Raw genomic sequence first — 22752 nt, 5'->3', positions numbered from 1 at the left:
AAAACAGCGTCAAATTTATCTGTTACTAATATTTTTTAACTAAGCTTAATGGTAAAGATGTTATATCTGAAAGATTATGTGGAGCTGGTTTGGATAGGTTTCACGGAAGACATAACCAAAAGGTATCTTTAATATGGTGACAACCATATATTACTGTTCATTGCTCTTTTTGGAGGGGACTGGTCGGGCTTTCATTCCTCTAGCCATCCCGATAGGTGTATAGAGATAGGATGCCCACGGTGACGAGCTATTGGAAATATACTGTAAGTGGGAGGAAACCAGAACTAGAGAGCATAGGTTGAAGGTGAGAGGGGAAAGATTTAATAGGAACCTGAAGGCCAACTTTTTTCACACAGGATGGCGGGTACATGAGAGGAGCTGCCAGAGGAAATAGTTGAGGCTGCTACTATATCAGCATTTAAAAGGCATTCAGACAGGCATATGGATAGGAAAGGCTTGGAAGGATGTGAGCCAAACACAGGAAAATGGGACCACCTTAGATGGGGCATCTTGGTAGATGGCTGAGTTACATGGCGGAGTTGGGCTGAATGACCTGTTTCCCAGCTGTATGACTATGATACTTATAAGTTTCTGGGGAAAAAGTGTACCAGAATATGTTTTATCCTCTTGTCAATGGTTTGAGTTTAAACATTCTGTACCTGCCGGGGGGGGGGGGGGGGGGGAGCGGAGGGAAGAGGTTGTGCTCCTGTGCGGGGATAGTCTTGCTGTACAGAGAATGTATTTCACACTACCTGATACTCGTGACAATAAAGAAACCATTGAGCCGCTGTAAACTTTGCACCGAGTTCGAAGGGACCATGTGTGTCAGTTAGCTTTCATCTGATGCAGGGACTATTGCAACAGTTAAGAAGCAATTAGACAGGTACATGGATTGTTTAGTTTAGTTTAGATACAGCGCGAAAACAGCGCAGCCCACCGGGTCTGCGCCGACCAGCGATCCCTACATATTAACACTATCTTACACCCACTAGGGACAATTTTTACATTTACCAAGCCAATTAACCTACATACCAGTACGTCTTTGGAGTGTGGGGGGAAACCAAAGGTCTCGGAAAAAACCCACGCAGGTCACGGGGAGAATGTACAAACTCCATACAGACAAGCACCTGTAGTCGGGATCGAACCTAGGTCTCCGGCGCTGCATTCGCTGTAAGGCAGCAACTCTACCGCTGCGCCGCCGTGCCCTGATAGGACAGGTTTAGAAGGATATGGGCCAAATACAGGCAAGTGGGACCAGTGTAGGTGGAGCATGCTGGTTGGTGTGGGCAAGTTCGGCCGAGGGCCTATTTCCACTGTATGACTATGACTATTACTTGAAAGACCATAGAAAATTATTTAAAATTACCTATCTATCAAAATAAGGACAATGTCATGTATCTCTGCGTCACTCCTATTTAAATCTGTGGAGGATTGCTGAGAGCAAAGTTATAGAATTATAGTCATACAGCCTGGATACAGGCCCTTCAGCCCAACTTGCGCACACCAACCAATATGTCCCATCACACTAGTCCCATTTGCCTGCATTTGGCCCATATCCCTCTAAACCTGACCTATCCAAGTACCTGTCTAATTGCCTCTTCAACGGTTGTGTACAAATGTACAAAATACCATTTCATTGTCAGCATGAACACTGCAACTTTTAATGTTTGACCACTTGGTTACCTGGCCACACGATGGCTTCCAGTAAGGTTACCCTTCTAGCCAGAACTTCTAATTCAGCTTGAAGATCTTGGATCATCTGCCAACTAACAGCCTGGTGGAGATCGAAAACAGCAACAGAAAATATTTTGTTCCCCGGTTAAAAACTAGCTTTGATCAGGACTCAGGAACCAGGACAGCCATGCTCTTGCTTGTTTCAGCACTCATTTAAGAAACTATTATTAATTACTTCACAACTTTTTTGGAAAATGACTAATTCACAAATGATCAGCTGGTAGATTTTGTAATTATTCAATATAAATTTGCAGGTTTTCATTGCAAATTCAGAATTGTTGATTGTCTCCACTGAATCAGAGATAACTTTTGGAATAAATCACAGGCGTTCCTGGTTCCCATTGTTGCGGTGTCTGGGTATTTGGTTATTCCCACACACACATACATAGCAGTATTACAGTGCTGATTTGTACTGAGAACTGAACTTCACACTCGGGCACACAACAAGGTTTGTTTATTGATACTGTACTAACACCCCTTTACTCTCTCCATATGCGCCTAACGTGATTTATACCCATGTGAAAATGGAGATAACCTTACAAATAAGCTTGAAATCAAAACACTTGATTTTGTAGGTTCTGTTGTGTGTCCTGTTGTGCTTGGTCACAAGACTCAGTGCAAAACGTCAATCTATTCCCTTTACTCACCATGAATACCAATCATAGTCTCCAAGATTAATACCCTCTCTGCTAAAATCTTCAAAGCTTCCCGGATTTGGTGTATACCTTCCCCCTGTGGAAGACAGATACAGCCATCAAGGGAAATGCCAGCAACTGGCTTGCTGTCATATCCTCCTTTTTGTATGATAGGGTTTGGCTCAAGACCAGCATTCCATACGAATGGCCAGAAACAGAGGCAACAGCATGCAACTTCCATCTCAGTCTCTAAACTGCAAACACTTAGATATTTTAGGCAGTCATAACAATGCATTAACTGAAAGCTCAAGACATTTTAAGAACAGTACCAAACAAGCTAGCTCAGTACACTTTCCTTGTAAAAAAAAAAATCAAACAGATTATTCACGAGGCACAATGCAAAGATTATGTTCAAACTTTTCACCTTTCTTCAAGCAATGGTGAATTTTGTTTTAGTAAAAGATGCGACCTATATCTTAAATAATTGCATATCATTATTACTTAACATGTTCCGCAAGGCAGAGGGTGAATTGACGACACATCAGCATGCTGGTATTTCTCAGTTTAATGATGCAGCCAGATGCAAGTGATTAGAGTCAGGCAACATACAGAATATGGTAAGTCATGCAACAAGACAAGATGAATGGAGGACAGTTTTAATGACATTTCCACAGCTGTATCCCCTTCCTGCTACATGAGGAGCAGGTAAATAACTGAAGCAATCGACACATTTACAATGTATTTGGAATACATTACTACAAAATTGGACTAGTTTAATTAAACTTCTGGAATCTCAGGTTTAGAGAGAAAAAACACCCCAAAACTATTTTCACAATTTATTCATGCGGTATTTTTAAGATTCGACTGAGTATAGTTAGTCAAGAGTTTGACTGCACAGTGCTAAATATATTAAACAAATTAATTAACGTGAAACAACGAACCTAGAAACTACTTTTGTATCCCCAACTAAGAAATATATTTTGAGGTTGAAATTAACTTCCCATAAAAATAACTCCCATACCTAAATTGAGAACACGATTGCTGTGTGATAATGGTGATTTGTTTCACAGAACAAAAGAAAAGTTTAAATTTCAAATGAAGGGATTTATTTATTTGTTTTCCAAAGAAGTGAATGATTGAAAGGATAGCACACTGTTACAACCTCAGCATCTGTCTCCACGGAAAAATACCAATTCAAATCTAAAATGGTACTAAAATGGTTCCGCAATACCTTCATTCATTAAAATATAGAATTATTTACTAAGTCATTAGATCAACAAAACAAAAAAAAATCTGGGTTATTGGAAAAATCTTGTTAATTCATTGTTTGATTTGTGGTTGCCCACCAACATATAGACTTAGACTTTAGAGATACAGTGTGGAAACAGACCCTTCGACCCACCAGGTCCGCGCTGACCAGCGATCACCCCAGACACTAACATTATCCTACACACTACGAAAAGTTTACAATTTTACTGAAGCCAATTAACCTACAAATCTGCACGTCTTTGGAGTGTGGGAGGAATTTGGAGTACGCAGAGAAAACCCACACGGCCACAGGGAGGATGTTCAAACTCCGTTCAGGCAGCACCCATAGTCGGGATTGAACCCAGGCCTCTAGTGCTGTAAGGCAGCAGCTCTACTGCTGTCCTAATGCGCCACTCATGTTGACAACTTGCTGCCAGACTTGCATCATAGTTGGTGGTAGAAGGGCAGGGGTAGTATGGCTTTTCCTCCCTTCCCTTTTTACGGAAAAGTAATTAGTCTCAATAGACTCAAAAGTAGGGAATATGTCAAACTACAAGGAGGACTCTAACCAATCTCTGGACAACATGGACAAATAAGCAGGCTGATGCAAAATAACAAAGATAGACACAAAGTGCTAGAGTAACTCAGCAGGTCAGGAAGCATCTCTGGAGAAAAACGATGAGTCATGCTTCGGGTCAGGTCTGAAGAGCGGGTTCTGACCCAAATTTAATATTAATTTTGGGAAAGCATTCCTTCTGTCAATTTTTGGAATGGGCTTTAATTTACAGTATTGATGGGAAAACAATCCAGTGTTATTCAGGGTATTGTAAGAATATTGCATGATAATACTCTGAAGCACAAGCAGAAGTAGTTGAATGGTTGCTCTCTTTTGAATTCCTAACTTTGTTACTGCTTTTGCAGCATGCCTCAACTTGAAAGTGGCAGTCTAACCACAAACCTGGAAGGCAAAGCCAATGTGGTGTAATGCGTACTCATAGAGCTTTTGGCTATGCTAACTCATGTACATAGAATAATACAGCACAGGAACAGGCAATTCAGCCCACAATGCCTGTGCCAAACCTGATGCCAAGACCAACTCTTGTCTGTCTACACATAACCAATATCCCTCCATTCCCGGCATATCCATGAGCCTACCCAAAAGTCTCTTAAATGTCACGTACCAACAAGCAGCAAAGGATATGAAAGTCCAGTCAGTGAGAGCTTCTTGAAAGTTTCAGGGAAAGTTAATGAAGCCAGATTTGTACAAATGTACAATGGTAGGTGGGTAGAATGGAGATACTTGGAGATATGAGAGCAACATTTTTGCTTAATGTGTGAGAAAGAACTGCAGATGGTGCATAAAATCAAAGGTAGACAAAATGCTGGAGAAACACAGCGGGTGAGAAGGAATGGGTCCTTCTCTTCATAGATGCTGACTCACCTGCTGAATTTCTCCAGCATTTGGTGTTTACCAACATTTTGCTTAATTTAGTTTAAAGTTACCATGTGGAAACAGGACTTTCAACCCACAGATTTCCACGCTGCATCTCTAGAGTGTACAGTTCTTTTTAAAAATAAACATTTTCAGCACCTGCAAACTTTAGATTTTGGACAACCTTCTACCTCTTGGTTTTCAAGAAACATTCAGTGAGAGATTTTGGGAAAGTGAATGGAAAAGTTGGTTGGGACAATTGGTTTAAATGCCAGGGAAAACTCTCACACCAAAATCACAGCAAGCTGATGCACCTCTAGACAAAATACTGCAGAATTACAATCTTGTATCTGCAGAAATATTAGTGGTTTTATATAAAACAACAAAACACAATTTACATTCCTGCACAGACAAAGTTTGGCAGCTTTTGATATTTGTCAGCTTGCCAGAACAACAAAGATCAATACTGGTCGATACATGGATGGTAGTAAAATTTGGTGCACTTGGCATTTATCAATTTGCTCAATTACTCATGATTTATACATATCTAACAGGAATGTATCCCTTATTTAACCTCTCTTCAAAACAAACATTCAAAACACATTTATAAGCTCAGATCATTGAATTTTTTAGGTTTTAGAAATACAATAATGGATGGGATTTATATAGCGCCTTTCTAATACTCAAGGCGCTTTACATCGCATTATTCATTCACTCCTCAGTCACACTCTGTGGTGGTAAGCTACTTCTGTAGCCACAGCTGCCCTGGTGCAGACTGACGGAAGCGTGGATGCCATTCTGCGCCTACGGCCCCTCCGACCACCACCAATCACTCACACACATTCACACACAGTCAAAGGTGGGTGAAGTGTCTTGCCCAAGGACACAACGACAGTATGCACTCCAAGCGGGATTCGAACCGGCTACCTTCCAGTTGCCAGCCGAACACTTAGCCCATTGTGCCATCTGTCGTCAATGTGGAAACAGGCCCATCGGCCCACCGAGTCTGAGGCGAACAGTGATCTCCCCATACATTAGCACTATCCTACGCTCTAGGGACAATTTACAATAGCCAATTAACCTACAAATCTGTACGTCTTTGGGGTGTGGGTGGAAACCAGAGCACCCGGAGAAAACCCACGTGTTCACAGAGAAAGCGAACAAACACCATACAGATAAGCAGCCTTAGTCAGAATCGAACCTAGGTCTCTGGCGCTTTGAGGCAGCATCTCTACCGCTGGGCCACCATGCCGCCCTAACATTGACACCTACAGCAAGGAATGATATGCATACCAGCATCTTTTTGTTTACCAAAAAAACACTGATTAAAAACTAATTAAAATTGTTGTTGTTCATTGTTTTTCTAGTATAAGTACTGGGTGTATAACAAACTTAAATATAGAGAACGGGAAATAAGTTATTTTGTGAATTCAACGATCAAATAGGATTAATATATGACAGGAATGGACAGTGGAACAACAGTAAAGTTGCTGCCTTACAGCACTAGAGACCCGGGTTCAATCCTGACTCCGGGTGCTGTCCGTATGGTTTCTGTACGTTTCTTCCCACATTCCAAAGACGTGTGGTTTCTTCCCACACTCCAAAGATGTACACGTTTGTAGGCTTCTCTAAATTGTTCCTAATGTGTGTAGGTTAGTGCATGAGGTGATCGCTGGTCGGCACGGACTTGGTGGGCCGAAGGTCCTGTTTCCGCGCTGTAATCTTAAGTCGAAAAAGAATACAAGATCTGATTCTACTAAATAGTGCATGGTTATTAATCACATAAAGTGTTTTTCCAGTTCTGTGGAAGTTTGAACAAACTTTTTACGGAAATGTAATCGGTATGGATGAAGATCTTACCGGCTGGCCTTTATCTCCGGGTTCTCCTTTTGTTCCTGGCCCCCCCTGAAAAATATGAAGAAATATTTAACGTGTAAATCTTTTACGACCAAATGAAAGTAAATGCAGCAAGTGTAGATGCAAAAGAAACAAATCATTTTTTATTTGCAAAGGGCTGAATTAGTGCAGAAGTTATACTTATTTGAGGGATTTTCTTCCTCCTGGTTTAATTGTCCATTTGGTCAATGTCCCGCCTCATGTGCTGCTGACTCACACAAACCAGAGTCTGGTTAAATGTCTGGATTATGTTCAGCTGCCAGTTACAGCTCATGTGACAGTGTAAATGGTAGTTACGTCTCTATGTGGGACTGTGGCAAAATGGTGCAGTGCCTTAAAGTCCACTGACCACAAAAGAATTCAATCAACCAATGATTCTGCTGTTAAGAATATCATCAGATCATCAAATGACCCAAGAGCAGCATTAGGCCATTCGGCCCATCGAGTCTACTCTGCCATTCGATCATGGCTGATCTATTTTTCCTTCTTAACCCCATTCTACTGCCATGTCATAGGTGCAGAATTAGATCATTCAGCCCATTGAGTCTACTCCACCATTCAATCATGGCTGATCTATCCTTCCCTCCTAACCCTATTCTCCTGCCTTCTACCCGTAACCTTTTGACACCCTGACTAATCAAGAAGATATCAATCTCCGCTTTAAAAACATCCATTACGGCCTCCACACTCATGTGGCAATGAATTCCACAGATTCACCACCTTCTGGCTAAAGAAATTCCTCCTCATCTCCATTCCAAAGATACGTCCTTTTATTATGATGCTACGTCCTCTGTTCCTAGACTCCCAACACTGGAAAACACCCTCTCCACATCCATATCTAAGCCTTTAGTAGTTTATCTGATCAGTTTCATATGAAATCAGGCTTACTGTAGTAATTGTCTTAATCAAATAGGATTAATATATGACAGGAATAGATAGGAGCTATAGCATGAATACAACAGATGGAAAGACTAGCCTGCACCAGTGCATATCCATGAGGATGGATTTAAGGCTTAAAAGCAATGAGTTAGTGCAGAAAATGAAGAGCTCTACATCAATTTGAAGAAGGGTCCACCCAATTTGAAGAAGGGTCCACATCTGTCCATTCCCTCCACAGATACTGCCTGATCCACTGAGCTCCTCCAGCACTTTGTGTTTTGTTTCAGATCCCAGCACCTGCAGTCTCTTGGGTTTCTCTTCGTGTTTTCACCCCATTTAAGCTGTGACTACATACAACTATTTTTTTTATTTCAAAATATACTTTATTCGAGAAATAAATATATACAATACATGATCCTTACAAATGATGGTGGTGTTGGCGATCTTTACTGCAGAGGCCTGTCACACAGATGTGTAAACTGACAGACTGAATCACATTTGAGCCATGATGAATATACAATGTTTCACAAAAACTGTCTGTGTGAACTCATGATAATTCTAAGAATCTATCAGGGTGTACCTTGCACCAGGGTAAGTAATTCTTGGAAAATAAACCCACTTAATGTCAGAGATTTCTACTAAGGCATCTGACCACATGAAAACATTGTCTCCTCCGAGGTAAAAGCACCTTACTTGCTTTAAATTGTTGCAGTCTAGTGGTGAAATAAGGCTTTGTTTCAACCACACCTAAATGCATGAAGACTTTTGTAGGATTTTGGTCCTCTAGTAACTCAGAATGTTTCAGTAAACTTGGTAAAAAGGATTCACCGTGTACTCCTCACAGTCTGATGTTAATTTTTGCGTAAAAATATGCATACTGGATTGAATATTCACCTACTTGAAGCCCATTTCTCCTGGTGGTTTGGTCTAAGACAGCCAGTATTGGTGTCGGTATATTCAGAAATTACAGGCTGCCATCAAAACAGGAAGTTTATTGAAAAAAGACACAGAGTGCTGGAATAACTCAGCGGGTCAGGCAGCATCTCTGGAGAACATGAACGTTCCTAGGTGATGTTTCGGGTTGGGTCTGACGAAGGGTCCTGACTCGAAACATCACCTATCCATGTTCTCCAGAGACGTCGCCTGACCTGTCGAGTTACTCCAGCACTTTTTGTGTCTTTTTTTTTTGTAAACTGACAGCTGTGGCTCCTTGTGTCTGGAGCTCAGTGGAAATAATGGATCTAGTGGTTGGTGATGTTTGGAGAAGGTATGGGTGGGATGGCTGGATACATGGGGAAGGGAGGGGTACAATGTCAAAACCCCAAACTATAAGCTTGACTGTTATTCTCCCAGTCAGACCTTGTCTCTCCCATGGATCCCACTCCTGTATGGTTTCCAATTCAACTTCCTCCCTCAATGTACTTTTCTGGTCAGCTGCACACAACCCTCCTTCCCAGTAGACGTCCCTTGCTGATTGCATCCTCCCCTTCTATCTTCCATTCCATTATTAGGCTTCTGAACGACCCTTCCATAAGCTAGGGTACTGTCCGATTCTCCATCCTACCTCATTGAGGACATTGGATTTTGTCACTGGAACTATTACACCACGATGCTGAGAACTATATTCTGCTCTCTGTACCTCTCCCTTCACTCTACCTATCGTAGTTTAGTTTGGCGTGATTGTATTCATGTATTTTATGATCTGATATATAGTTGGATATCGTGTCAAACAACGTTTTTCACTATATTTCACCAGATTGTTTACAATAATAAACCTGAACCTATCCCATCAATTGTTTGTTGTCCCAACCACCTCAGTCCATAATTACAAGCCAAGAAATATACACTGCGTTAAAATGCGGAATACAGTCGTGAAGATCTGGGAGGACCCAACTTACTGTTTCTCCTCTGTAACCTTTTTCTCCAGGTAATCCAGACAGACCCTGATGGAGTTGAAAATACAAATTTCACTCAAGGTGCAGCCACTAAATGTAGAGATGCTTGTTGCTTTTGGAAAATAGTTTTTTTTTACAGCAGCAGGCAGCATACATTGGATTTGGAAATAGTTGACAGATGGGAAAGGGTAAAACAAAGGTAGACACAAAATGCTGGAGTAACTGAGCGGGTGAGGCAGCATCTCTGCGGTGATGGAATGGGCGACATTTCGGGTCGAGACCCAGTCTGAAGGGTGTCGACCCGAAACGTCACCCATTCCTTCTCTCCAGAGATGCTGCCTCACCCGCTGAGTTACTCCAGCATTTTGTGTCTATCTTTGATTTAAACCAGCATCTGCAGTTCATTCTTACACAAGGGTAAAACAAAGTTAGCTTTTACCAAAGGGTCACAGTGGCACAGCTGGTAGAGCTGCTGCCTCACAGCGCCAGAGTTCTGGGGTAAATTCCCTGTAACCGCATGGGTTTTCTCCGGGTGCTCCGGTTACCTCCCACATCCCAAACACATGCAGGTTTGTAGATTAATTGGCATTCTGTAAATTGCCCCTCAAGAGATGAGAAAGTAGAATATAGAACTAGCGTGAACGGGTGATCGATGATTGCCGTGGAGTCGATAGGTCGAAGAACCTGTTTCCCTGCTGTATCTTCCAATTCAATTACCAAAGACTGGTATGTTCTCAATGAAAATACCTTCTTTGCTAAGAACCACAAGGGGCTGGAAATGACATATTTTCGATGCAACAAACAGATGATGCAGCTGGAAAATTCTACCAAAGTAATTTTTCGGCACACTATGGTGTACAAGGGGCAGCAGAAAAGGAGAGGTGATGCTGACCAGGCTACAATTGCCAGCTCAACAATAATGGTGCAAATCATGCTTGCCGACGGTTACTTCACCAGCTAGACCACTGCCATCGTTAGGTGAACCAGTCGGAAGTGAATCCGTACAATAACAGCATTTAAAAGACATTTGGACAGGTACATGGATGGGAAAGGTTTAGAGGAAATATGGACTAAATGCGGGCAAATGGCACTAGCTTGGATGGGGTGCCTTGGTTGGCATGGAAAAGTTGGTCCGATGGGCCTGTTTCCGTGCTGTGTGACTCATGACTGTGTTCCTAAGCTACATCTTCAGTACATTGCTCATGTTGTTCTCCGACATGAGATACATAAGTGCAACTTACTCGGTCTCCTTTTTCACCTTTAGGTCCTTCTGGCCCCGGTAAGCCCGCTCGCCCAGTTGCACCCTGCACACAGAAGGTATTTTAGAGAAAGGGTTGAGATAAATGGTTTCAGATATGACACACATTCAGTGATCCCATTCAGTAAGCCGTGCTTTTATCTTAGGGATATTACTCCAGGAGGATTTCAATAGATAGAATCCGTTACTCTTTGCTATTATGGTCACGGGATATGTTTTTGGTTCTATGCTTTGATAAGGACATCAATAAAATCATTCCATGACAAAGAGTGGATCCACTGCGATATTGGAGAATTTTCTTTACCACCAGTTCAAGATGAACCATGCACATTCCATCCAGCAGTGACTTACATCTTTTCCAGGAGGTCCTGGTGGTCCTATGGGTCCTTGTGGTCCAGTTGAACCTAAACATTTTGACCAAAGCAGAATGTTTAATATCGGCAAACCCTAAATCAGCCCAGTACCAAATCTTACAAAGAACAAAGTGCTGGAGTAACTCATCAGGTCAAGCAGTATCTCCAGAGAACGTAGATAGAGAATGTTTTGGATCGGTTCCCTTCTTTAGACCTGAAACATCGCATATCCGACGAGGCGATAACACCAGACGGCTACACGGCCTTCAGGGAGGACCGGAGCGCAGCGGACAGCGGCAAGACTCGCGGCAGAGGAACGGCCGTCCTCGTCAAACAAACCTGGTGTACCGACTGTAAGCTTATTTCTAAATCTTGCTCTGAGAATGTGGAGTATCTAACTGTGAAGCTATGGCCGTTTTATCTACCCAGAGAACTGCAATGTATTATTGTGAGTGTCGTGTATATTCCCCCTTCCGCCAAAGAAGAGGCTGCACTCAGGGAGCTACACGACATGATCAATGAGCATGAAAACAAATATCCTGATGCTGCTTTTATTATTCTGGGAGACTTTAATCATTGCAACCTCAAGAAAAACATACCAAAACTGTATCAGTTTGTGACTTTCCCAACTAGAGGAAATAAGATACTGGACCACTGCTACAGTAATATCAGAAATGCTTTTATAGCTGAACCAATACCCCACATCGGCAAGTCTGACCACCTGGCAATTCGGCTCAAGCCCACCTACACCAAGAGGCTTAAGGCACAGCCAGTCACAGTCAGAACTGTTAACATCTGGACGGACTGTGCACAGGCTAGCCTGCAGGGATGTTTAGAGGCTACAGACTGGAACATCTTTAAGGTGGCCACAGATGACATTCATGAATACACAGAGGCTGTGAGCGACTACATCAGCTGGTGCACATCTATATGTGCCCCTCCCAGAACTGTGCGTGTGTTTCCAAACCGGAAACCTTGGTTCAATGGAAACATAAAACAGAAGATCAGGAAAAGGCAGGAAGCTTTTAAGTCAGGAGATCAAAGGGAGTACAAGAAAGCCCGGTACGAGCTACAGAAGTCCATCAGAGCTGCAAAGAGGGCTTATTCCCAAAAACTTGAAAGCTTTTACCTAAGTAACAACACACAGCAGTATGTGGCAGGGAATCCAAGCAGTCACAAACTACAAGAAAACAGTATCAACCACAGACCCCCAGGATGTCACCCTCCCAGACAGCCTTAATACCTTCTACACCAGGTTTGACAGACTGAACACAGACACCCCCTCAAAAGCCCCCATGCAACCCCACGGACACTGTCTTTCAGGTGACACCCACACAGGTCCTGAAAGCTCTGAGGCAGGTGAACCCCCACAAGGCTGTGGGACCAGATGGCGTCCCTCCTAAAGTTCTGAAGGCCTGTGCAGAACAACTCACTGGAGTGTATGTAGACATCTTCAATCTGTCTTTAAACCAAGCAGTGGTCCCCCGTATTTTTAAATTTTCCACCATTGTACCAGTTCCAAAAAAAACAAACCCATCCACCCTGAATGACTTCAGGCCAGTGGCACTCACGCCAGTTGCCATGAAGTGTCTAGAAAAACTGGTTCTCACACATATCAATCACATGGTCCCGGGCACGATCGACCCCCTCCAGTTCGCCTACCGCCCCAACCGCTCAGTGGACGACGCAGTGGCCATTGCTCTACACCACATCCTGCAACACCTGGACAGCAGAGGAACATACGTCAGAACGCTGTTCCTGGATTACAGCTCGGCTTTTAACACCATTCACCCGGGCAGGCTGACTGAGAAGCTGACAGACCTCGGCGTCCCGACTGCCACCTGCAACTGGATCTTCGATTTCCTGACTGAAAGACCACAGGTGGTGAGGATGGGAAGGAGGGTGTCTGCAGAGCTCACCGTCAGCACACGATCACCACAAGGCTGCTGTCTCAGTCCCAAACTATTCACCCTGTACACACACGACTGTGTCTCCACCCAGGAAAATACCATCATTATTAAGTATGCGGATGATACCACCAACCTGGGCCTCATCAAGGGGGGGGGACGAGTCGGGCCACAGGAGTCTGGTGAACGACATTCTTGCCTATGGTGAGGTGAACGACCTAAGCCTCAACACAGACAAGACAAGAGAAATAATAATGGACTTCTGAAAAAATCCACCCCCCCTGCAGCCCCTCATCATCAAGGGGACTGTGGTGGAGAGGGCTGACAGTTACAGATACCTGGGATTACAAGTAACATCAGATCTGAACTGGACTTTGAACACTGCTGCCACAGTGAAAAAAGCCCAGCAGAGACTGTACTTCATCAGGCTGCTCAGAAAAGCTGGTCTGCACTGTCGCCCTCTCACCCAGGTCTACAAAGGACTGATAGAGAGCATCCTCACCACAGGCATCACGGTGTGGTATGGAAACACCACACAGACAGAGAGGAAGGCTCTGCAAAGAGTCATAAAGACTGCAGAGAGGATTATCAGAACGGAACTCCCCTCCATGGACACAATCTACACACAGCGCTGTCAAAAAAGGGCAGAGAGAATCATCAGAGACACACTACATCCAGCTCACTCCCTGCTCAAACACAAAAACTGCACATACAACCTCAGGCACAGACGAGCGGACAGTATCGCCACAAACAGAACACGCTTTTTTAAGAGCTTCTTCCCTGCCACAGTGAGACTCTTGGCCAAAACAAAATGAACTGATGTCCTGACCTACCTCATAGCATATCATATTATATCATATTATATTGTCTCCTGGGCCTGTGCAATTTACAATGCAATCGACACTTTTATATAGGGTTTGTGCAATTTACAATGTTCTCACTTTCCCCTTTATATAGGGTTTTAGGCACTTTCTTTTTTATTTTTAGAGAAGTATATGTTTTTATAGATTATGTGTCTTTCTGCGTGTCTTTTTAATTTGAATTGACTTGACTCTCTGAACAACCGCACAACAGTTCCTATGTGTGTAAGCACAAATGGCAAATAAAGTTTTTGACCTTTGATCCGTGTTCTCCAGAGATACAGCCTGACCTGCTGAGTTACTCCAGCACTTTATGTCTTTTTTTTGTAAACCAGCATCTTTCCTTGTGACCCTTGTATTTCCTGTTTATTTTCATTCAGGACAACTTAAGCCAAAGTGTCATCAGGGTGTAAACTTACCCATGGGTCCTACTGGTCCAGGTGAACCAGGAGGTCCTCGAACGCCGGTCACTACCGTGTCCGTGAAGGTATTGGACAGCACCGAATCACCAGCTGCAAAGAACAACACCAATACCATTATAAATAAAGCAATCTGGAGAACTTAAAGTGTTACATTAAGAGCTTTATTCCTTGAGGGTGAGGCAGGAGACGATCTTGTAGAGATGTATAAAATGGTGAAGGGGCCACAGTTAGGGTGAATGCACACAGTATTTCACCCAGGTTGAGGAAATCAAAAATCCAGAGGGCATAGGACAGAGCACAATCCAGGACAGTGGGCCGCAGGTGGCGGGCTGTGTCCATCAGAGTACACATAGTTGCAGCGCAGTGGTCAAGTTGGTGCCTCACAGCACCAGAGACCCAGGTTTGATCCCGACTATGGATGCTGTCTGTACAGAGTTTGTACATCCTGTGACCGCGTGGTTTTTCTCCTGGTGCTCCAGTTCCATCCCACACTCCAAGGATGTGCAGGTTTGTAGCTTAATTGGCTTTTGTAAATTGTAAATTATCCCTAGTGTGTAGAACAGTGCTGATGTACGGGGTGACACAGCGTTGGGGCTCCACGCTGTATCTCTAAAGTCTAAAGTAAAGTCTAGATGACACCATGAGATGACACCAACCAGGGCAGTGGGCCACAGGGGGAAGACTGAGACCCCTGCTTCTGATGAACAGATTTAAGCCAACCTCAAGAAATGATCAGAAGCGTCTAGGCCTGGGCTTCAGCTGTCTCACTGCAATGGCTGGTCTGCAGATGGTGCTTGCAGTTTTGGACCTCGAATCGAGACAGAGAGCCTTCAGATCATTTCTTTTGGCAATGACACAGTCTTTACTGTCACACTTCCATTGATTTCCATTTCCTCTATAGCCTTCTGTTCTATCACAAACATATTCTGTTATGTTCTCCCTGTCTCACAAGAGTCGAGAGTGTCTAATTGTCATATGTACTGGCAATGGAATAATTAAATTCATACATGCTGCAGCTTAACAGTCACATTAAGGTAGTAACTCACATATAATCCTGTAATAAACAACCACCTTCTAGATCAGAACATTGTTATTTAATAGTTCTATCGCTTTAAGAGTTACATCATGTGACTGACTACTTTCTGATTTGCAATAATACAAATAAATTATAACAGTAACACTAGCTAATTATAACAGTGCAAATCTGTAGTCCATAGTTCAAGTATTTTGATTCGTAAGGGTGTCAGGGGTTATGGGGAGAAGGCAGGAGAATGGGGTTGAGAGGGAAAGGTAGATCAGCCATGATTGAATGACAGAGTAGATTTGATGGGCCAAATGGCTTTACTCTGGTTAGAGTATACAAGTGAAAAAAATCTTCACAGTGAACAGTTGAAACCCAGAGATACTACTGCACACCTCACACACAAACTCGTACATATCACTGCAATTTAGAATGGATACACTCTCCTGCTCAACCTTAAACCCACACTCCAAACAATAAATAAATAGAGCAAATGCAGTAAAGCCTCGTTAGCACGGACCATAGCGGGGAGAATGGTGTCTGTGATTGTCAATTGTCCACTATAACTGCATAAGTACCTGTAGTAGAATCAAACAACTGCAGATGCTGGTTAATACATTTAAAAAAAACAGATTAGTGGAGCAACACAGCGGGTCAGGCAGCATCTCTGGGTGAACATGGATATGAACATTTCAGGTCGAGACCCTTCTTCAGACTCTCGGTCTGGAATTGGGCCTGGAATCCAGGTGAGCTGGCGGCTGAGAGAGAGGCGAGGAGCGGCGGAGTGGATGGTCATGGCCCGCAGGCGGCCGGAGTGCATGTGAGGGTTGGCGATGAAGGTGGCGGCGGAAGCCACGGCCAGGGCAGGTTGTGCAAGCCAGGGGTTAGGTCTGTCCACCATAACTGAAATGCAAAAATCCGTGGCCTCCTTTTGCTCTGGTATTTTATTTAATTCACATGTTTAATCGATAATGTTTTATTATAAATGTTTAATGTTGTATGTGTCATTCCTAACTGTCACTGTATGTCATGTTGTCACTTGCGGGCGGAGCACCAAGGCAAATTCCTTGTATATGAATACTTGGCCAATAAACGTATTCATTCATTCATTCATCCATTATAAAGCGGTCCGTTAAAACGGGGGTTCACTGTAGGAAGGAACTGCAGATCTGGATTACACCGAAGACAGGCACAAAATGCTGGAGTAATCTGAAGTCTGAAGAAGGATCTTGACCGGAAACGTCACCCATTCCTTCTATCCAGAGATGCTGCCTGTCCCGAGTGTTCACTGTAGTTACAAATCCTTTTTTTAGGTGATATTGGAGCCACAACTAACTAATAAATGGCCTTGTTTCCCACCCTCCCCCCTTCTATCTGGCAGCATTGCTAAATGGTTTATAATAAGGATCGAAAGCTAAAGCCATGCTTTCAGTAACGTGCAGTAACATTTAAGGCTCTGAAGAGTTTTTTTGGCAAAACATATCTCTGCACATGCCAAATAAGGCATATCTTTACTTGTGGGATTTTAAAAGGAGCTTTTCAGCTTTTTTTTCTCGCAGTAAATGAGAAGGGTGAGGGAAGCAATTTCCTTCCTGTTTAGTTTAATCAGCTTCAACGTGTAATTAAATTTACTGGCTACAGAACAGGCCAGGACTTCTCTCAAACAGCTGAGTGTCAGCAGAGCTGATATTTTTGGCGTGGATGTTGTACCACCCACAGACCAAGCTGACAGCACTTGTTCCATGACAGCTAGTCAGTTTCCTCTGTTCATGTCAATACACAAAGAACTGCACTTTAGACATTACTTTATAGATACAGTGCGGAAACAGGCCCTTAGGCCCACAGAGTCCGCACCGCACCGCCCGGTGATCACCTCCATACACTTGTACTATGGCTCTGCCCGAGCCAGCTGCCTGCCCCTTATCCGGGGTTATGTCCGCGCCCGGTGGTACTGGAAAGGGACTATGCGCTGTCCACAGGCACCCTTGAGGGATTTCCGGGACCGTTGGGCACTAATGTATCCTGGACATGTAGTTGTTTAGTAGTTTACTTAGTATATATTTGTTTGTCTTGTACTATGGTGGTGGGTTCTGTTTAGTTTTATTGTGTTGTAAATACTATTTTAATATTTTAATAAATATTTTTGATTAAAAAAAAAAACACTTGCACTATCCTACACACTAGGGACAATTTACAATCTTTACCGTAGATAATTAACTTAAAAACCTATCTGCCTTTGGAGTGTGTGAGGAAAGTGGGGCACCCGGGCAAAACCCATGCGGTCGCGTGCAAACTCGGTACTGACAGCACCCGAGGTCAGGATCGAACCCAGGGCTCTGGCGCTACAAGGCATCAACTCTACCACTGTGCCACTGTGCCCTAATGCAGGTGCTGGAATCCTGAACAAAACACAAAGTGCTGGAACAACTCAGCAGGTCAGGAAGCATCTGTGGAGAAACTGGACAAGTGACTTTTCAGGTCTGGATCTTTTTTAAGAGTTTATTCTTGCAGTGGAATTATATAGAAATCTTTATTTAATCAAACTCAGCCTTCAGTTTTGTTTAGTTTAATTTAGAGATACAGCATGGAATCATGCCACTCAGCCCATCGAGCCTGCACCGACCAGCGATCCTCGCACATTAACACGACCCTACATACACTGGGGACAATTTACAATTCATACCAAGCCAATTGTACGCCTTTGGAGTGTGGGAGGAAACTGAAGTTCTCGGAGAAAACCCACGTGGTCACGGGGAGAACGTACAAACTCCGTACAGGCAGCACCCATAGTCGGGATCGAACCCGGGCCTCTGGCGCTGTAAGGCAGCAACTCTACCGCTGCGCCACCATGCCGCCCTTGCTTCTAGTAACTCCATGTGGTATCAATCTCATACTAACAAGAACTGGGCTGATTACAGTCAAGGTAGATACAAAGTGTTGGAGTATCTCAGCAGGTCAAGCAGGTCCCTACATATCCATGCCAGAGAAAAGGAGTAGATGACGTCTCGACCCAAAACATCACCTATTCCTTGTCTTCAGAGATGCTGCCTGACCCACTGAGTTACTCCAGCATTTTGTGCCTATCATTGGTGTAAACCAGCATCTGCAGTTCCTTCCTACACATTTGTCCTGATTACAGTTGCAGAACCATGCCAAGAGCCTTGCTGATGGGGAATTGTCGCTGTGCAGCACACATCTCAGAAAACCTGGGGGCACAAGGAAATGTAGATGTGGGAATCTGGAGCAAAACACAGAGTGCTGGAAGAACTCAGCGGGTCAGGCAGCCTCTGTGGAGGGAATTAACGGGTGACGATTTGGGTCGGCACCCTTCTTCAGACTGAAGGAGAAAGCTGGAAAAGAGAGGTGGGGGCGGGACAAGCCTGGTAAGTGTTCGGTGGAGGGCGGTGATTGGCACATGGGTGGAGTAAGTGACAAAGGCTAGAGGTGAAAAGGAGATAAAAGGGTGTCAGATAAGGAGAAGAGAAGTGAAATGTTAAGCTGGAGGAAAGCATATGCACATTGGGGTAGGTGGGCAAGGGAAAGAGAGGGCATATATTACTTGAACTTGGACTGTTCAATGTTCATACCATTGGCTTGTAAGTTACTTATGGAATATGAGGCGCTGTTCTACAGTTTGCATGTGGCCTCACTCCAGTAATGGACGAGGCCCTGGGCACAAAGGTCAGTGTGTGAATTGGAAAGGGAGTTAAAATGGTTGGTGACTGGGGGATCCAGCAGACCTTGGTGGACCGAGCGCAAGTAGAATTCTCTGCCACAGAAGGCGGTGGAGGCCAATTCGCTTGATGTTTTCAAGAGAGAGTTAGATTTAGCTCTTAGGGCTAACGGAATTAAAGGATATGGGGAAAAAGCAGGAATGGGGTACTGATTTTGGATAATCTGGCATGATAATATTGAATGATAGTGCCGGATCGAAGGGCCGAGTGGCCTACTCCTACACCTATTTTCTATGTTTGGCAAAACGGTCAGAATACCTTTAGGTTTCAATACCCACTAGACTCTTGTCCGTGCTGAACATAATGCCGTTAAACTGATCTCTGACTGCACCTGATCCATATCCCTACATATCCATACCTATGTAAAAGCCTCTTAAACACGATGACTGTACCTGCCTTCCACCACCACCCCTGGCAGTACATTCCAGCCACCCACCACTTTGTGTAAAATCTTCTCCCCGAACATCTCCTTTAAACCTATGTTGTAGCGTGTCCTTCATTCTTAACATTAGTTACCATGCATTATGGTTATTAACTTATTGACTTATTGATTATCATTTATTGATTGGTGTTTTATTGTGTTAATGGACTTGGTAAGCTGCAGCCAGTGAGTATCTAATTGTTCCGTTGCTAAAACATATGTCAATGAAAGATGAAAGGTGAAAGATTAGGAAAAGGGGAGATGCAACGAGACCTGGGTGTCATGGTACCCCAGTCATTGAAAGTAGGAATGCAGGTGCAGCAGGCAGTGAAGAAAGCAAATGGTATGTTAGCATTCATAGCAAAAGGATTTGAGTAGGGAGGTTCTACTGCAGTTGTACAGGATCTTGGTGAGACCACACCTGGAGTATTGTGTACAGTTTTGGTCTCCTAATCTGAGGAAAGACATTCTTGCCATAGAGGGAGTACAGAGAAGGTTCACCAGACTGATTCCTGGGATGGCAGGACTTTCATATGAAGAAAGACTGGATAGACTCGGCTTGTACACGCTGGAACTCAGAAGATTGATGGGGGATCTTATAGAAACTTACAAAATTCTTAAGGGGTTGGACAGGCTAGATGCAGGAAGATTATTCCCGATGTTGGGGAAGTCCAGAACTAGGGGTCACAGTTTAAGGATAAGAGGGAAGTCTTTTAGGACCGAGATGAGAAAATCATTTTTTACACAGAGAGTGGTGAATCTGTGGAACTCTCTGCCACAGAAGGTAGTTGAGGCCAGTTCATTGGATATATTTAAGAGGGAGTTAGATGTGGCCCTTGTGACTAAAGGGATCAGGGGGTATGGAGAGAAGGCAGGGATGGGATACTGAGTTGGATGATCAGCCATGATCATATCGAATGGCGGTGCAGGCTCAAAGGGCCGAATGGCCTACTCCTGCACCTATTTTCTATGTTTCTATGTTTCTAACACTCTTGACTCTCTTTAACACTCCCTAGACCTGACCGTTCACTGTACATGTCTCAATTATGCCTTTCACATTTGGCCTTTCTAAATGCATAGTTGCTTGCCCCTCACTCTTCCTTTAAGCAGGTGGATGAAGGAAGTTGGTGCTGTCACCATCCTTCTCCGCCCACTCCTCCAGTCGTGAACTTTAAATAAGTTGTACAAATGACGTGCACTGCACATTTTGACAGGTCTACTGTTAAATGCACTATAATTTTTTTAAACTGCAAGTATACTTTGCCATCGCCTAGCAGCTAAGGGTGTCAAGGGTTATGGGGAGAATTGGGTTGAGAGGGAAAGATAGATCAGCCATGATTGAATGTGTAGGAAGGAACTGCGGATGCTGGTTTAAATTGAAGATGGACACAAAAAGCTGGAGTAACTCAGTGGGTCAGGCAGCACCTCTGGAGAGAAAGAATGGGTCAAGAGACCCTTCTTCAGAATGGTTAAGGATAAGGGGAACGAGAGATATAGACGATGATGTAGAGAGATAAAGAACAATGAATAAAAGATATGGAAAAAAGTATTGATTATAAAGGAAACAGACCATTGTGAGCTGTTTGTAGGGTATAAACGAGAAGCTAGTGCAACCTGGGTGGGGGAAGGATAGAGGGAGAGGGAATGCCAGGGGTACCTGAAGTGAGATAAATCAATATTCATACCACTGGGCTGTAAGCTGCCAAAGTGAAATATGAGCCATGATTGAATGGCAGAGTGGACTCGATGGGCCGAATGTCCTAATTCTGCTCCTACGACTTATGAACTTATGAGTAACTTTACTTTTGACGTTGGTGTGAAACACTAAACTGAATACAGGCACAGACATACTAAAGCGACTTGCAAATTCAATGCAACTTTTTCTCCAAGTATTCCTTGTTATTTCATTTACACTTTGACCACCAGAGGGCAGGAGAAGCCAAGTAATGGCTGAACGGTGAACAAGGAACAGGCTGATCAAAGATATGGCACCGTTGACATTGCAATGCAGAAGGGACCCATTGCATGTAGTCCAATGCATATCATGGACCCAAATCCCTTTTCTCTGCAAGCCTCATCATTGTCAGGAAGTGCAGTAGATTAGAGATTAGATTAGAGTTTAGAGAGATACAGCGCGGAAACAGGCCCTTAAGCCCACCGAGTCCGCACCAACCAGCGATCCCCATACACTAGCACTACCCTACGCACCAGGAACAATTTACAACTTCACCGAAACGGAACTGAACTGAACAAAACAAAACGAAACTAAACCAAACATGTTGGCTTTCAATAAGTTGTCCACAAGGAGAGGATCAGCTCTAGAGACCAGTCTACCATTGGCATGTTACCCAAACAAGAGTAGTGAAGGCCTGACCATGGATAAATCCTGGGTCTTTAGTTGGATACATGCCCAAACCAAGAGCTATCAACCTTCTGTACATCACGATCAATATTTAACAATTGACAAACGGACATTTTCTTTATCTTAAAAAAATAAAAAATCAATCAAGAAATTAATTAATCACTAAAATAAATGTTGTTGGTATTTGCAATTTGCTTAACAACTCTCTTCTCTTACTTCACATTTCATTTGATACATATATATATGCAGTTCACAACAAATAAGATCCCAAATGCTAATATTGAAAGTGATTTCATATTACAAGGGAAGAGTCTAATTTTATTCCTAAACCCTCCAGAGGCTAACAGGAAAGGCAAATTGGAAATGATGAGTTTATTGAAGATGACATTTCTATCCAAAGAGGGCCTCAGCATCTGGTTTGTCATTTTGAACCATTCACAGTGTGGCTGAAGATAGACACAAAAAGCTGGAGTAACTCAGTGGGACAGGCAGCATCTCTGGAGAGAAGGAATGGGTGACGTTTCGGGTCGAGACCTTTCTTCAGACTGCAGTCGGACTCGGTGGGCCGAAGGGCTTGTTTCTGCACTGTATCTCTAAACTAAACAAATTAATTAACAATGTTTAAGAAGGAACTGCAGATGCTGGAAAATCGAAGGTAGACAAAAGTGCTGGAGAAACTCAGCGGGTGAGGCAGC

The 22752-nt window shown here is 43.5% G+C and overlaps 1 protein-coding gene across 3 annotated transcripts in view; it reads right to left on the bottom strand.

Moving 5' to 3' along the window:
• Positions 1 to 22752, bottom strand: part of emid1 (EMI domain containing 1) — a 233281-nt gene that overhangs the window by 4205 nt on the left and 206324 nt on the right. For 2 of the 3 annotated variants that reach the window (XM_033043345.1, XM_033043348.1), the window contains 6 exons: positions 14517 to 14609; positions 11329 to 11381; positions 10961 to 11023; positions 9723 to 9767; positions 6910 to 6954; positions 1684 to 1774 (listed from right to left, as the gene is read on the bottom strand). In XM_033043345.1, the coding sequence (XP_032899236.1) occupies positions 1684 to 1774; positions 6910 to 6954; positions 9723 to 9767; positions 10961 to 11023; positions 11329 to 11381; positions 14517 to 14609 (390 nt within the window). Of the gene's footprint in view, positions 1 to 1683; positions 1775 to 2381; positions 2467 to 6909; positions 6955 to 9722; positions 9768 to 10960; positions 11024 to 11328; positions 11382 to 14516; positions 14610 to 22752 lie in introns of all 3 variants that reach the window. The other variant, XM_033043346.1, reaches the window with a different exon arrangement.

The sequence above is a fragment of the Amblyraja radiata genome, chromosome 25 (assembly GCF_010909765.2).
Source record: "Amblyraja radiata isolate CabotCenter1 chromosome 25, sAmbRad1.1.pri, whole genome shotgun sequence".
In the NCBI taxonomy this organism is placed as follows: Eukaryota; Metazoa; Chordata; class Chondrichthyes; order Rajiformes; family Rajidae; genus Amblyraja; species Amblyraja radiata.
Note: the sequence above shows the minus strand (reverse complement) of the source record. Positions and strands in the feature narration are given on the sequence as shown.